This window comes from Homarus americanus, unplaced genomic scaffold (genome assembly GCF_018991925.1).
Source record: "Homarus americanus isolate GMGI-L3 unplaced genomic scaffold, GMGI_Hamer_2.0 scaffold22250, whole genome shotgun sequence".
NCBI classification, from domain to species: domain Eukaryota; kingdom Metazoa; phylum Arthropoda; class Malacostraca; order Decapoda; family Nephropidae; genus Homarus; species Homarus americanus.
The window spans coordinates 2,276,583-2,292,305 of NW_024741189.1; the positions used below are offsets into that span (position 1 = coordinate 2,276,583).

General features: G+C 44.4%; 1 protein-coding gene across 1 annotated transcript in view; it reads left to right on the forward strand.

Moving 5' to 3' along the window:
• LOC121875657 (phospholipid-transporting ATPase IF-like) overlaps window positions 1–15,723 on the forward strand; it is a 76,292-nt gene that overhangs the window by 22,012 nt on the left and 38,557 nt on the right. Inside the window, 6 exon segments of the mRNA XM_042380279.1 lie at window positions 6,227–6,316; window positions 6,619–6,783; window positions 11,583–11,735; window positions 12,066–12,146; window positions 12,576–12,714; window positions 12,946–13,027. Of these exon segments, the coding sequence (XP_042236213.1) occupies window positions 6,227–6,316; window positions 6,619–6,783; window positions 11,583–11,735; window positions 12,066–12,146; window positions 12,576–12,714; window positions 12,946–13,027 (710 nt within the window).

Here is a 15,723-nt window from a genome sequence, read left to right on the forward strand (position 1 = left end):
ACAGTATCGAAGGCATTAGAGAGGTCCAAGAATAAACCGACTGTGAACTGACTGTCATCAAAGGAATTTAAGATGTCATTAGTAAAGGCTAGCAGAGCACTCTCAGTCGACCTTCTAGCTCTAAATCCAAACTGGGAGTCTGTAAAGATGTTATTGGCATTGCAGAAGGAATTTAGTCTACTACATGCTAGCTTCTCCAATATCTTACTCAAGGCTGGGAGGACTGATATGGGGCGGTAATTTTTGAAGGGACCTTTGTCCCCAGATTTTTTATATGCCGGGTGAAATTTAGCAATTTTCAGTTTATCTGGAAAGACACCACTAGTGAAGGAGGAGTTACAAATGTGTAGAACAGGTCGTAATATGTGGGCTACTTTCTTAATGATGCTCATTGGTATATTGTCTTCGCCTGCTGCTGCATCTTTGGACATTTTTATGATGGCCAGTAATTCATCTGCTGTGACAGGGGATAAGAACACTCATTTTGCTGTCTGTTTTGCAGGTAGGCTTTAAATTCCTCAAGGTGATCATGGACGCTCTCTGCAAGATTTTTTGCCAACATTGATAAAATAATCACTGAAGTGGTTGGTAATGAGGGAGGGTTCCGTTACAACTGTATCCTTATCATAACAGCTGAGTGGGGGGCCGTGGGTTGACTTATACTGTACTGAATAGAATTGATGATACTCCAGGTTTTCTTGCTGTTGCCTGATCTTGACTGGAGCTTTTGTATAATAGCTACATCTGGCATTTCTAACTGCTGGAGTTACTCTTTTTCTGACACTTCGGTAAGCATCACCGAAAGTTATGGGTCTTTTTGCAAATTTCCTTTGGAGTTTGTGTTTTTCTTTTATCACTATCTTAATTTTGCCTGTGATATAGGGTTTGGAAATGAATACAGTTTTCATTGACTTAGTCTTGAGCGGGAAGCATTTATCAAAGCAAGTATTGAAGATGCTAGAGAAGTTACAGCTGTTCACGTTAGGGTTGTTGGAGGCATAGACAAGATCCCAGTTAGCATTCATGAAGTTGTTTTAAAAAAAGGAGCATGTTGTTCTTATGTGTTTCAAACACGTCTTGGTCCTTTCCTACAGGTTTAAAACTAAATACCGGACCCCTAACCTAACATAACCTAATCTAATCTAACTAAACTTATCTTCTCCTGATCTAACCTAGCCTAACATTAAAATTAACCTAACCTAACCTAATTTAACCTAATCTAACCTATCTGTAATTTAACCCTGCAGGTGGCATTAGGGTGTTTAATGCGGTGAAATAAGCTGGGGGCCAATCTTCAGGTGCTGCCTAATATGTCCAGGTGTGAGGTGGAGTGTGGCGAGGGATGATCGTGGTGGGTTTATGGCTAATACTCAACATAGGGGTTAAGTGGGCTTATCAGGAACAGTGATTGATGGTGCGTAACGACACGTAGTAGTAGTGGTGGTAGTAGTAGTGATAGGGGTGAGGTAGTAATAGTAATAGTAATAAAAGTGGTGGTGGTAGTAGTAATAGTAGTCGCTTTTATCCCAACACTAGTGATACACCCTTACTTAACCCCAGCAGAAAGGTCACTCCTTGCACTACCACCGAGACTAGGAGGAATGGGATAGACTAATCGAGTGGAGCTTACCGTACAGAACATCAGAACTCTGTCAAGCTCACGGCAGCTCTCACTGAGCACATAATAGATCAGAGTGCAGCAAGTCAGGTGGATACTAATGAATTAAAGAAGATTCGACGGTCCATTACGACAGAGCGGTAGCACACCCGAAGTGATAAACTGCAACAACTATTACAACAAGTGTCCGAGAACGTGAAAAGAATAGTAGCTATAAAGCAGGAGGTGGGCGCCTCAAACTGGTTAACAACGTTACCGATAAGGGCAAAAGGCTTCATCCTTAATAAGCAAGAATTCACAGATGCCATTGCTCTAAGGTACGGTAGGCCAGTAGAAGGTTTGCCCTCCCAATGCGTGTGTGGCTCATCTTATGACATCGACCACGCCATGGTGTGCAAGAAAGGGGGCTTCGTATGCATAAGGTATGACGAAGTAAGGGATCTAACAGCAAATCTACTGAAGGAAATCTGCCACGACGTCATGGTGGAACCGCCCCTCCTTCCATTGGACGGTGAGAACCTCCATCACAGGACTTCAAACACATCCAACGAAGGCCGTGTGAACGTTAGTGGTCGAGGATTCTGGACGCAGGAACAGAGCCATTTTCGACATGGATTTTTGATCCCATGGCCGCATGTCACCGCAACCTAGCTCTCGATGCTGCACACATGAGGAACAAGAGCGACACGATTAGGGCAGATGGGGAGAGAATTCAGAACGTTGATCAAGGCAGCTTCACTCCTTTGGTGTTCACAACCTCTAGTGGGATGGGACCAAGTGCATGATGTTTATACACAAGACCGGCCGAGGTGTTATCCGAACAGAATCAGCAGCCCAGAAGTTACCTTGCAGCTTGGTTGAGATGCCGACTCACGTTCTCTCTGCTTTTTAGGTCTGTATTGCTCTGCCTCGGGGAAATGAAATCTTCAGCCCCAAAGCCAACAACAGTTGCAGTTATTGACCATGAGGGAACAGTCACCGAATGCGGCTTAACTAACTCGGCTAGGATAGTTACTTTTGTATTAAGATATTTAATATTGTGGAAATGAAAGGGTGGCGAATATGTGGCTATTGGGGCAGGCTGGAGGCCACGATAAAAAAAGTAGTGTTAGTAGTGGTAGTAAGATGGTGTGTGTACTGTACAGTACATGCTGGCAGCCATACCCCTGATATTGTTCAGACTCCTCTCTTATCACCTCCTAACCTCACACCTACCTCACCTCGTAACCTCACGCCTACCTCACCCCATAACCTCTCGCCTACCTCACCCCATAACCTCTCGCCTACCTCACCCCATAACCTCTCGCCTACCTCACCTCGTAACCTCTCCTCCTAACCTCGCCTCCTGAGCCTCTCGCCTCCTGAGCCTCTCGCCTCCTGAGCCTCTCGCCTCCTGAGCCTCTCGCCTCCTGAGCCTCTCGCCTCCTGAGCCTCTCGCCTCCTGAGCCTCTCGCCTCCTAAGCCTCTCGCCTACCTCGCCTCCAAACCTCACCCATAATGACATAAGAATGGAGGAAACTGCAGCGGGCCTATTGACCCATACTGGGCAGTCCCATTTACACCCAACCCCTATCACTCGTGTTTGAAGCTATCCAGCGTATTCGAGTTAATGATGATGTTTGGTAACTCGTTCCATTCGTCCACTACTCTATTTCCAAACCAATGTTTACCTATTTCGCGCCTAAATCCAGATTTGTCTAATTTAAAACCATTGCTAAGAATCCGCTCCTGGTTGGATAGTTTAAGTACCTTTGTAATGTCCCCTTTGTTTAGCCCTGACTTCCACTTATACACCTCTATCAGGTCGCCCCTCACTCTACGTCTCTCGAGGGAGTGCAAATTAAGATGCTTTAACCTGTCTCTGTACTCAAGGTTCCTAATGCCCAGGATTAGTCTTGTCATTGTCCTCCGAAATCTTTCTCGGGTTCCTACATCCATTCTGTAATACGGTGACCAGAACTGAACTGCGTAATCCAGGTGTGGTCTCACAAGTGCAAGATATAGTTTTAGTATGACCTCGCTAGTCTTGTAACTAACACTCCTTTGTATGAGCCCAAGTACTTTGTTAGCCTTGTTTCCAGCAAATACACATTGTTTACTTGGCTTAAGATTTCTACTTATCATTACTCCTAAATCTTTCTCGCAGTCGGATTTCTTAATAACATCGTTGTCCATCTGCTATCTGGTTTCTCTATTTACATCTCCTAGACTAAGTACTTTACATTTGTCCACATTAAATTTTATCTGCCATTTTTTAGACCATTTGGAAAATTTGTTTAGATTTTCGGAGATTTGCGGAGTCCTCGTCAGATTTAATTACACGCCCTATTTTAGTGTCGTCAGCAAATTTACTTATGTTGCTGTCCACGCCTATATCTATGTCGTTTATGTATATAATAAATAATAATAGTCCAAGTACTGGGTCTTGGGGTACTCCAATAGTGACGTTACTCCAATCGGATTTAGTGCTGTTAATACTCACTCGCCGTTTCCTGTGCTTAAACCACGCCGATCCATTTTAGAATATCTCCTCCAATGCCATGAGCCTCCGCTTTTCGTATTAGTCTTTCGTGGGGGACTGTCGAAGGCTTTACAAAAGTCAAGATATACCACATCTTAGTCGTGCCCCTCGTCCTCTAATTCGAAAACAGATGAAAAGAATGTTAATAGATCAGTTAGACATGAATGCCCGCTTGTGAAGCCATGTTGGGAATCATTGATCAACTTGTGCTTCTCCAGGTGATTTCGAATAGAGTTTGAAATGATTGCTTCCAGTAATTTACCTACAATTGATGTTAAACTGACTGGACGGTAGTTAGAGGATAGTGATCTATCTCCCTTCTTGAAAATCGGTATTACATTCGCTATCCTCCAGGATTCTGTTACTACATCCGTTTTTAAGGACATGTTAAACAACTTTGCTAAGGGCATACTAAGCTCTTCCTTACATTCCTTTAATACTCTGGCAAATATCTCATCGGGACCAGGTGACTTATTAGGCTTTAGTTCGTCTATTTGTTTATTATCATCGTTACTAGTCATAACCTCACGCCAACCTCGCCTCCTAAACCTCACGCCAACCTCGCCTCCTAAACCTCACTCCAACCTCGCCTCCTAAACCTCACGCCAACCTCGCCTCCTAAACCTCACGCCAACCTCGCCTCCTAAACCTCACACCAACCTCGCCTCCTAAACCTCACGCCAACCTCGCCTCCTAAACCTCACGCGAGTCACCTGAAGGGCGCTTCGATAATTAATATTTTGACGTCTTTTCAATATTTAATCACGGTTCGTTTTACGGTGTTTGTGGGTTAGCTGATTGTTGTTATGAATTAGGAGTGAATGCTGACGTGTTCTTTTAAATTACATTTTATACGGTTACATTTATCTAGTAATCATTGTTGGCACTATGATAGGGAAGTATTTTTTACTGCACACAATGTACTGCACGTCTGTTGCGGTAACCAGTACTGGAGGACACGGTGGCTACAGTACAGGGTTGTAGGTCTGTACTCTACACTTGCAGGGTCATGGGACGTGCAGTGCTTAAGTACGAATAAGTTAAACTATCTTACTGGTGACTTATTCATCTATTGAAAAAGTTGTATCACAAATGTAATCGAACACCAGGACAGTATTGAATCATCTCCCATACAGTATTTATTTAGCTACCTCATGTCTGTAGATTTTGTAACTGTATGGGTAAGTGGTCGCTTCTTAGTCATGGGTTCTAGGATTTATTTTTGACTGGAGTGGTTGTTTTAGTCAATCCATTGTACACACTCCAAAAAGTATCTCTACGGAGGCGTCCGATGAATTTCAAAATGAACATTGCGACTCCTGTTGTCTCGGTAGGGTTGTCAAAATTCTTCGTCAGTTGTCATATTGTCTCACACAAAATCGTAAAGATCTTTTCGGAGCGAGTTACACCAACTTGTATAAACTCTTGAACAATATGATTACATTATCAACTGTTTATGCGAGTGGTGCCTTAGTGAACCACTACCCTCGAGTGGTCAACACACAACCCTGTCATGCCAGCAGGAAATTTAAGAAGTCCGAGGTCATCGTCTGCTGAATTTAAGAAAACAGGAACCAAAATACCTAAATATTTACCCCCAAAAATGAGAAAAAGGATGGTTCACTTTAGCAAAATAGCTCAAAATTCAAGATATTTGTATTCTGTTCCAGTGATCAATAAGACATTTAATGACTTGTAACGCCTTAAAAGATAATATAAGTATATATTAATTATCCAAGAAACGCATTTTCCTAAAAAAAAAAGTGCGGGTAGTAGGCAGCTACCAAACAGGGAGGTACTACCGCCTGGGAAGATATTGGAAGCATAATGTGTTGTCTAATGGTAGACCCTGCTGCCATATGTGACCAAGTCCCAGGTTGATGATCTGACTTTCTGCCTCATTTACACACAATTGCAGGGTCTCAATTGTTTCTCACTCTTGATTCGCACCATTTTTTCCATTTCTCTATTTATTTATGGATCAATTTATTTATTTTTGGTCCCCAGGCCCCGATGTGGGTCAGTGACCTGTGCCTGGGTGAGGTAGACCCCATAAAAAAGAATCATTCCCCTTTTGTTTTCCACAGTACTCGATCGTTACCTTCCTGCCCAAGAATCTGCTGGAACAATTTCGCCGTATTGCTAACTTCTACTTCCTGTGTGTCGCTGTTATACAGGTAAGACTGGTGTTATTATTGATAATTAGATAAAGAAGACAATTAGATTTAACTTTAACTTCAGCTCAGTACATTACTTGACTGTCTGTGTACCGTAAACAATAAAAAACTCATTAATTTGGATCCTTTAACTACCAGGGTTATTAAGCACCGTTCACTGCAGTAGTTAGTGTATTAGTTCATACTATGTTCTCTTGTTAGAATTGTTTAATCACCCGGTAAAGTCTGTTAGGTTAGAGGTCTTTCATCATCAGTAAGTCGAGGTGGGTAATCTACAGGCGTTCCGTTTTTTCCGGGTTTAGTTATCCATCAACAGCCCGGTGTCTCCCCTGACGAGCGTCCTGCCGCTGGTGCTGGTGATATGTGTGACGGCGGTGAAGCAGGGGTACGAGGACTGGCTGAGGCACCGTGAGGACAACAAGGTTAACAACTCCCCCTCCAGAGTCCTGCTGGAGGGTGAGGTGAAGGTGGGTACTGTTGGAGGGTGAGGTGAAGGTGGGTACATGCTGGAGGGTGAGGTGAAGGTGGGTACTGTTGGAGGGTGAGGTGAAGGTGGGTACTGTTGGAGGGTGAGGTGAAGGTGGGTACTGCTGGAGGTGAAGGTGGGTACTGTTGGAGGGTGAGGTGAAGGTGGGTACTGCTGGAGGGTGAGGTGAAGGTGGGTACTGTTGAGGGTGAGGTGAAGGTGGGTACTGGAGGTGAGGTGAAGGTGGGTACTGCTGGAGGGTGAGGTGAAGGTGGGTACTGTTGGAGGGTGAGGTGAAGGTGGGTACTGTTGGAGGGTGAGGTGAAGGTGGGTACTGCTGGAGGGTGAGGTGAAGGTGGGTACTGCTGGAGGGTGAGGCGAAGGTGGGTACTGTTGGAGGTGAAGGTGGGTACTGCTGGAGGGTGAGGTGAAGGTAGGTACTGCTGGAGGGTGAGGTGAAGGTGGGTACTGCTGGAGGGTGAGGTGAAGGTAGGTACTGCTGGAGGGTGAGGTGAAGGTGGGTACTGCTGGAGGGTGAGGTGATGGTGGTTACTGCTGGAGGGTGAGGTGATGGTGGGTACTGCTGGTAGTAAAAGAAAGGGCCAAATTTCAGTTGCTGGACATTTGTTGCCAAGGATGGAAGACGCTCACAAAAAATTACACTGGGCTGTATTCAAGATGATGGAGCGAAGGATGTCTGTCCCTTACAGGTATTGCTTACTTATGGTATTCAAGAAGTTTAGTGAATATCATCGAAACAAAGTCTTTTTTAACGAAGTAATTTTGTTTACAACTCTCCTCGATTCATATGATCGATTACTGCCCGAGGAGCGATTTATGTTTGCTTTAAGGTGCAATTTACTGGTACTTGCACTATACTGTATTAGACTTCTATTGGGGAAAAATATAAATTTCCTTGGGCACGAATGATTCAAAATGAATCGACATTACTCTAATACAACAGGAAATGTGCTGAGGCCATCATCTTCCATAACTGTAAGATGATGGACCAAAATAATTGATGTTATTCACCGTGTTGGTCTACGCCAGTTAATGAAAGGGACTACTAAGCTTGGACTCCCCTGCTGGGTAGACTGGAAGCTACACAGCCGGGATGTTAAGTTAGGTTGGAAAAGTCATGGACTGTATCCTGATATACGAGTCATTAGGTTTGGTTTCTTTTGGGTTTTCTTTGTTTTTGGGTAGGTTAGGTTTGGTAAAATATTATTCCTTTACAATTTTTGGGATGTTATTGAAAAACTGAAGCTTTCTGCTACTGAAAAGTTTCTTCACGTTGCTCGTTAACCAGCACATAATATTTGAACATTTTCAGTATTCATTAGGTTAGGATGACAATAGATACATTATATGTAGAATTTGATTTTGAATCGACTTTTTTCTATGACATTTCTTGTGTACATTGATATTAACGGGAATATAAGCATACCAATAGTCGAAAAGCCCCCCCCCCCGCCCTTTGCACAAGGCAGCCCTGGAGCAAGACGGATCATGGATTGAACGATCTAGTATAAACACTGCACAGGTAGGGTGTGTCATACGGAGGCGAATTTTTTTTTTTTTAGTTTGAAAAATCGGCCCATGGTATTAATGATGTAGTTCTATGCAGAATCATGTGATATCTTTCAGATTTGAAAAGTTTATTTTTTGCTAGTAAATTTTTAACTTGAAATCTTTAGTGAAAATTCAGTATTCCAATCTTTTTACCAACACCACTAAATAGCTTAGTTTAAAGTAAAGTAAATACCAGGTTAATTTATTAGGATGAAAATGATCCAGAATAGTGAAACGAATGATCTTGACACATTTATTAAATTTATTATTCCTTTAGAAAACAAAATCATCAAATACAAAAACCGGTTTTACTACTACGACCGGGTGTTGCTGCACACCATAGAGAACATGTCTTTCTTGCTTCTGTTTCTACTCATCACCTCCCTGCTGACCACCTGAGCTCGGATGTAGCCTTCCCTCCTCTCCTGGCTGTACACGTGACTGCTGGCCTGGCTCACTTGCTGTACACAACGCTCTATACTCTGGGTGTGGGTGAGGGCCAGTAAGTAGACATGCATGGGCTGTCCAGGAAAGCCTGACTTGAACATTGGTGAGGCTGCAGGTAAGTAGGTGGGGCTCACTGCCAGCCTGGATGTTATCCAAATCTATGAGATCAGTGAGGGTCTTGGCACCTAGATTGACTTCAGGAGTCTTCCTGACCCTGAAGGAATCGTCACCAGCTGATTCGTCATGCCCAGATCCTCTCATAAGTTTTATATCCAAGATCTTTTTGACTGCCACTCTTCTCTCCTCATCCTTACTGCAGAGCATTGTCTGCAGAACTGTCTCGGGATGAGCATACCAGGAAGATCTCCTCACAGTCTGCTCCGCAATCTGAACAACCTTCCTTGGCTGACTCCTCAGGAGCTCAAGCTGGAAGAGAACATGCCTCGGACCTTCGGAGAACGATGACTTGACCTTGGTGTTGAACCAATTTGGCAAGTAGACACTCACGATGAATTGGACAATAAGTTTCAGGTTGTGAAGCTGGTTCCCTTTCAGTTTATGATGAGCGACCCACCCTGCAGAACCTGAGAGCCGTTGTGGTTTTCACCTAGAATGTAGACTGGACCTATCTGCGGGTAAGCAAGTCTATCAGGCATGACCCCAGTTTTGATGGCACTGCAAATCATGTAACCATAGTACTGGTCAGTACTAGGTCGTCAATGGCAGTATGTGCAAGCTCAACGAGTGGAGGCCAACTGTGATTTTTTCAAAGCTCGGATTTATTTTAACTCAGTGGCAGAGTCCAGCATCTTGCCAAGAGACCAGACCATCTGTTGTTTGAAAGAATCTTGCCATCCAGCTCCTGGATCAGATGTCTGAGTGGCAACTCGTTGGTGTGGAGGTCACAAACAATCCAGACCAGCTTCCTCCCAATCTTCCGCTCTATCCACTGTATGACCCCCCTTTGCCACCCTGTGTTCGTGTTGGTGCTGTCCCCTCCAATGGCCTGCAGGGTCTGGTCTACGTTCCTCTCTGAGCCAGTTCACAATGTTATCTGCCACTATCTCAGCTGGTTTCCTGATGTCATCTTTCTCTGGAGTGAAATGCCACAAATACTTCCCTCCTGGTTCACTGCAGCAGGAGTAGTGTTCCTCCTTCACCATGGCAGGGAACAACTTGTCAGAATCTCCAACTTTCATGAACACTTTAGTGTCATCCTTTCTCCCATCAAAGAACAAACAATTGATTCCATTTTCTCTTATCCCCTTATCAAACTCCTCTTCTAGGTTACTGACAAGTTTCTCCTGAGCTCTCCTTACTTTGTTATGATCTATCACCAGGTGAACATCATCAGGTGTTATCAAACCACCGTCAACCCAGGCAGCTTTTGCTATCTCTGCAGTTTCTCTGAGACCAGTGTGGTGTCGCATGCTGGCCAGAGCTATGCTCGGGATATTTTTCCTATTTCGAATCTTATGTCTGGAAGGTTTGGGATCACTATTTTCTGGGTTAGGGACAAAGTCAGCATTCTCCTGGTCAGCACTCGGATCAGCCATGGGGAAGATCGTCATCTAAATATCTTGTGTCTCTTCCTCTTCTGTCTCTGGACTCACAGAGAACAATTGGGCACTTGCAAGTAATTATGTCAAATAACTGGTCCAGTTGCTTGGCAAAGCTGTCCTTAACTGCAAAGTTTTCCCTTCCCAAGAGAGAGATATCTCTTTGCCTTTTTCCCAACTGGCTAGCAGTCTCAATTAATCTTCTTCTGACTTGTTATGACTGAGAGGTTTGAACTGAGCGTTAGCCAGAGTGTACTGTGCCAAGACAGCTTTGGTCATATCACTGGCAATGTCTTTGTTTGTGTAAGTTCTTTGGTTCTTTTCACTGATTTGCCTGATTAAAACACCGTATCTCAAAGCATCTCTCAATGTAGGCAACTCCGACTTCAGGAGCTCTCTCCCAGACCCAAGATAGTGACTGAGATGGCTGGATTTTTTGTTCCTCGTCCTGACACAAGCAGCCATCGCAAATATTATCAACTTATAAATGCATCAGAATATGAAACAGAAAAAAATATTGTTACTTGGGTTGTTAAAGAATGAAGTCAGAAAGCAATGTTCACTATTTAATTGTAATGCACTAATGCAGCTGTACGTTAGATTTTCGATAAATTTCACGCTAAAATTTACCTAGCAAAAGGTTGCAAAATATTGAAACTGAAATTATTTTCTGTTTATATACACTAAAATCTACCAAAAAAGTGATGGGCCATTAGTTTTAGCTGATCTTCCCTCCTATGACACACCCTACTGCACCGGTGTAGGCATACCCTGACGGTCTCTCACACACCTATGGACGACTCAAACCCCTGATTACACATTACAAGCCTTCATATTTACCTTTTCTTTGTTTTCATCTTTGTTGATATATCTCAAGTCATATTTCTCCTATAGGGAAGGTTCGTGAAAGAGGCTACGTGTTTCCCACAAGGAGGAGTAATCATAATGTACAGACAGATATCCATTTATATTGTGTTTTACCTCGTTGGAGAGACTTGTTGACAGTGCTCTGTAATAAAGCTGGTGTCCTCGTCTCTTATGTCAGTGCTCTCAGAGAAACTCACACTTAACACACAATATCACGCAGTAAGAGGTGTACGTATAAGGTAAATAACAATAGAGAGAAGAATTAAACACTTGGATTATATGAAACTTGGTTATAGAGTGATTTGATTCTCCTTAAGGATTCTCAACTGAGTGCAAAGACCTTTACTGCCACCAGGAGGTACGCACGAGAGACATAGAGGTCGGGGACATTGTGGTAGTGGCGGCCGACGAGCAGTTCCCCTGTGACCTTCTGTTGTTGATGTCCTCTGACGCTGAGGGCAAGTGCAGCGTGACCACCGCCAACTTGGACGGGGAGACCAACTTAAAGGTGAATAACATGCTGGACGCAATTTTTTTTCCTTTGTAGAATTTATTCGTATGAGGGAATGAGGTGCGCCGATTGGCTCTTACACACCATGAAATCTAGTATGAAGGGAGCTGATTGGCTCTTATACACCATGACGTCTAGAATGAGGTGCGCTGATTGGTTCTTACACACCATGATGTTTACAATGAAGGGAGTTGATTGGCTCCTACACACCATGAAGTTTAGAATGAAGGGCGCTGATTGGCCCTTGCACACCATGAGGTCTTATTAATTTACCTTACCTGACATGACAAAGTATGCTTAAAATTAACAATTCTCTCTCTCCCATAGACCTTCCTCTGCCCTGACGAGTCTCAGTACCTAACCTGTGTGGATGACCTGTGGAAGATGAGGGCCGTAATAGAATGTCAGGTAAGTTACAGGTCACGTGATACCTGCTCAGCTACAGGTCACGTGATATCTGCTCAGCTACAGGTCACGTGATATCTGGTCAGCTACAGGTCACGTGATATCTGGTCAGCTACAGGTCACGTGATATCTGGTCAGCTACAGGTCAGTTTTCATGATTTACGAGTCTGTCTTGGCGCCAGGCTCTCCTCATCTGTTTCAGGCTGTAAACACGAGAGAGCATTCATATAAAGATGATGGATATTTATGGCATTTATTAATGAAACAATAGACCGCAATAAATGAACCTAGAGGATTAATTAAACAGATAAAGATAAACGGAATTAATTAAACCGAAGATAAACGTAGAATTAGTTGAGATAAACCTACAGAATTAAACATATAGACAGATAAACATGCAGTTACTTGAGCAGTATCTCACACTGTCCTCAGCTGCCTCACGCCAACTTATACGACTTTAAGGGCAAGATGGAAGTGTATCGGGGCTCCGGCCTTCCTACCACTGCCTCCCTCAACACTGACAACCTCCTGCCCAGGGGCGCCCGGCTCAAGAATACATCTACAGTGTATGGTACGTGGCTCTCTCTCTCTCTCTTCACCATGCCTCTCTCTGTCACCACACCCTCTGTATATGAACCTCTGTCCTGCGTGGCAGTGAGAAGTGATACCACTCTCTGTGTCAAGACCTGACTGAATTACTCAGAATAGGCAAACTACTTCAAGCTTTGTCAATAAATTTGTGAACCGTTAATCTGTCACCATGACTATCTCTCTCTCTCTCTCTCACCATGCCTCTCTTCAGGGGTCGCCATCTATACAGGGGAGGAGACCAAGATGGCTCTCAACTCTAAGATGACCAGCAACAAGTTCTCCACTGTTGAGAAGTGAGTGTACACACACACACACACACATACACACACTACTACTACTACTTTGCTGTCACTCGGAATCGAGTATGATGATCATCCAGCTATTATACAATGAAATGAGTTATTAGGGATGTCACCTAGGTGGGTGAATTTTAAGGTAACTAAAGAGGCCGATACTGGAGCGGCAGGGTCGTTCACAGATGCTGCACATGTGGAAGGCTACGTCTAGTGCGGGAGGGGCGGCGGCAGCGGTTTTTGGCGTTGGCACTTGCCTGCCTTGGTATGCAGTCGGGCTAACTAGAAGACATTGACACTTTTTGGTGTGGTGCTCCTCCAAGCGTTACCGTGTGGAGTAATCGTCTCCCAGGTGAAGGGGTCGATTTGGCACTTTTTCTGGTTTGTCTTAAGACTATCCTTCTACCTTTTCAGTTACCCGCCAGCGTTACGTTTATTATTCGTTAGGTGACTGTGAAGTAGCTGTTTTGGTAGTCTACTGTCGTCCATGCGGGTTACATGGCCAGTCCAGCATAGTTATTCATGGATAATGGTAACCTCGATGCTCGTACAGTTGGTGTCAGCGAGAATACTGGCATTTGTACTCTTGTTTTCTCAGCGAACTCGAGGATGGAACGTAGACTACGTTGGTGAAAGTTTTCGAGTGCTTTGAGGTGCTTCCTGTATGTGACCCATGTCTCGCTGCCATATAACAGGGCGGGGAGGACCACTGCTCGATATACGTGCAACTTTGTAGATAATTTCAGCTCCCTACAGCTGAAGATACGGGTACGGAGTCTTCCAAAGGCTTGAGATGCACATCTGATCCGATGTTGAATCTCTTCATCGATGTCTGCAGTGGTGGTTAGGTGGGAACCGAGATACTGAAAGTGGGTAACATTAGAGACGGTAGTACAGTTAAGCTGGATGGATGGTGAAGGTGTGTCTAAACCAGGGGCAGGTTGAAAGAGAGTCTGAGTCTTACGGACACTTACCTCAAGGTCAAAGTGTGCATACTCATCTGCTTAGGTGTTCAGGATCACCTGTAGGTCGCGTTCAGAGTGAGCGAAAAAGATGAGGTTGTTTACATACTGAAGTTCTGTAATGGAAACTGCCGACACCTTTGTTCCTGCCTGGAGTCGTTTTATGTTGAAAATACCCTTCATCTGGTACTGGATATCCACCCCGCCGGCACTAGCACGAATAAGGAAGGCAGCCAAGAAAATGGAAAAGAGAGTTGGTGCCAGTACACATGTTTGTTTTACTTCTGTTTGGATGGGGGAAGAACTCATCCTGGGTGCCATTGTGTAGGACAATGCCGTTCATGCCATCGTGGAGTTGCCTCACAATGGCGATGAAATTTGGTGGGCAGCCAAAATGGCAGAGGGTCTGCCAGAGGGCTTTCCTGTTGATCGAGTCAAAGGCCTTGGTTTGGTCGATGAAGGCCATGTACAGGTCACGACTCTCTTCTCTGCACTTTTCCCATCAGGCTGGCAGCAAAGATCATGTCGGTGGTGCCACGTGATGGTCTAAACCCACATTGAGATTCTAGGAGGAGTTTTTCTGCCTCAGGAAGAAGTCTGTTTAGGAGGACTTGGGCGATAATCTTGCCAGCTACGGACAGCAGCGAGATCCTGAGGTAGTTGCCACGGCCTGACCGGTTTCCCTTGTTCTTATAAATATTGACAATGGAGGCGTCTTTAAGAGCTTGGGGGATTTCCTCCTTTTCCCATAGATTCTCCAGGAGCGAGTGGAGGCTGCTTTGTAAGCAGAGGTCCTCCTGCTTTATACACCTCCGCTGAGATTCCATGAGGCTTTGAGGCTTTGTTATTTTTCATCTGTTTGATGGCAGTAGCTACCTCACCCAGGGATGGAGGATAACTGAGGTGGGTCAGCTCTGGATGCACATCTGTGTTTCCGTTGAGCTGTGACTGGTAGTGCTCTTTACAGGGCTGAAGGATGCTTTCTTCATTAATTGGGGAGTTACTGCCGGATGAGCAGAAGGGTGGCTGCTTCGTGAGTGATTGGCCAATAAAATGTTTTAGTTGAATTTAATTTTTTTTTGCATCTTATGCCGATCTGCAAGTTTTTGTGTTTCACATGCTTTATTTTTATACTGGTTGTTCTTTAGATTGCGAAGTTCTTGCTGTGCTGCTGATTTCTTCTTGCGGAAAGTATCAGTTTTGGTCCGAGACTGAGGGTTGTTCTGCCAGTCAGTTAAAGCAGCACGTTTATCATCAACAAGTGCATTGGTTTTTGGGTCATTTTCATCAAACCAGTCCTGGTGTATTTTTTGTCGATCCGGCCGAGGGTCTCTGCAGGTTTTTGACATGACAGAGTCGATAATATCCCATTCGGCACTGGGATTTGGGTTGTTTGTTGTCGGGTTGCTTATCAGCCCGTGTTCGAGCTGCTCTCTGAAACCATGTGCTACTACTGGATCCTCCAGATGCTTAGTGTTAAAACCTCTTATAGAGGCTTGCTGCCTTCCCCATTTTGGGGTGGAGAGAAGTGAGAGTTTGGCTCTGACGAGCTGATGATCAATGTTGTTGTGGTCTGAGCCACGAATGGCACGGGTGATGAGGACATCTCGCAGATCTGTTTCTCTGACAATGATGTAGTCAATGAGATGCCATTGTTTGGAACGTGGGTGTTGCCACGAACCCTTGAACTTTTCGGCCTGCCTAAACAAGATATTGGTGATGGTGAGGTTGTGT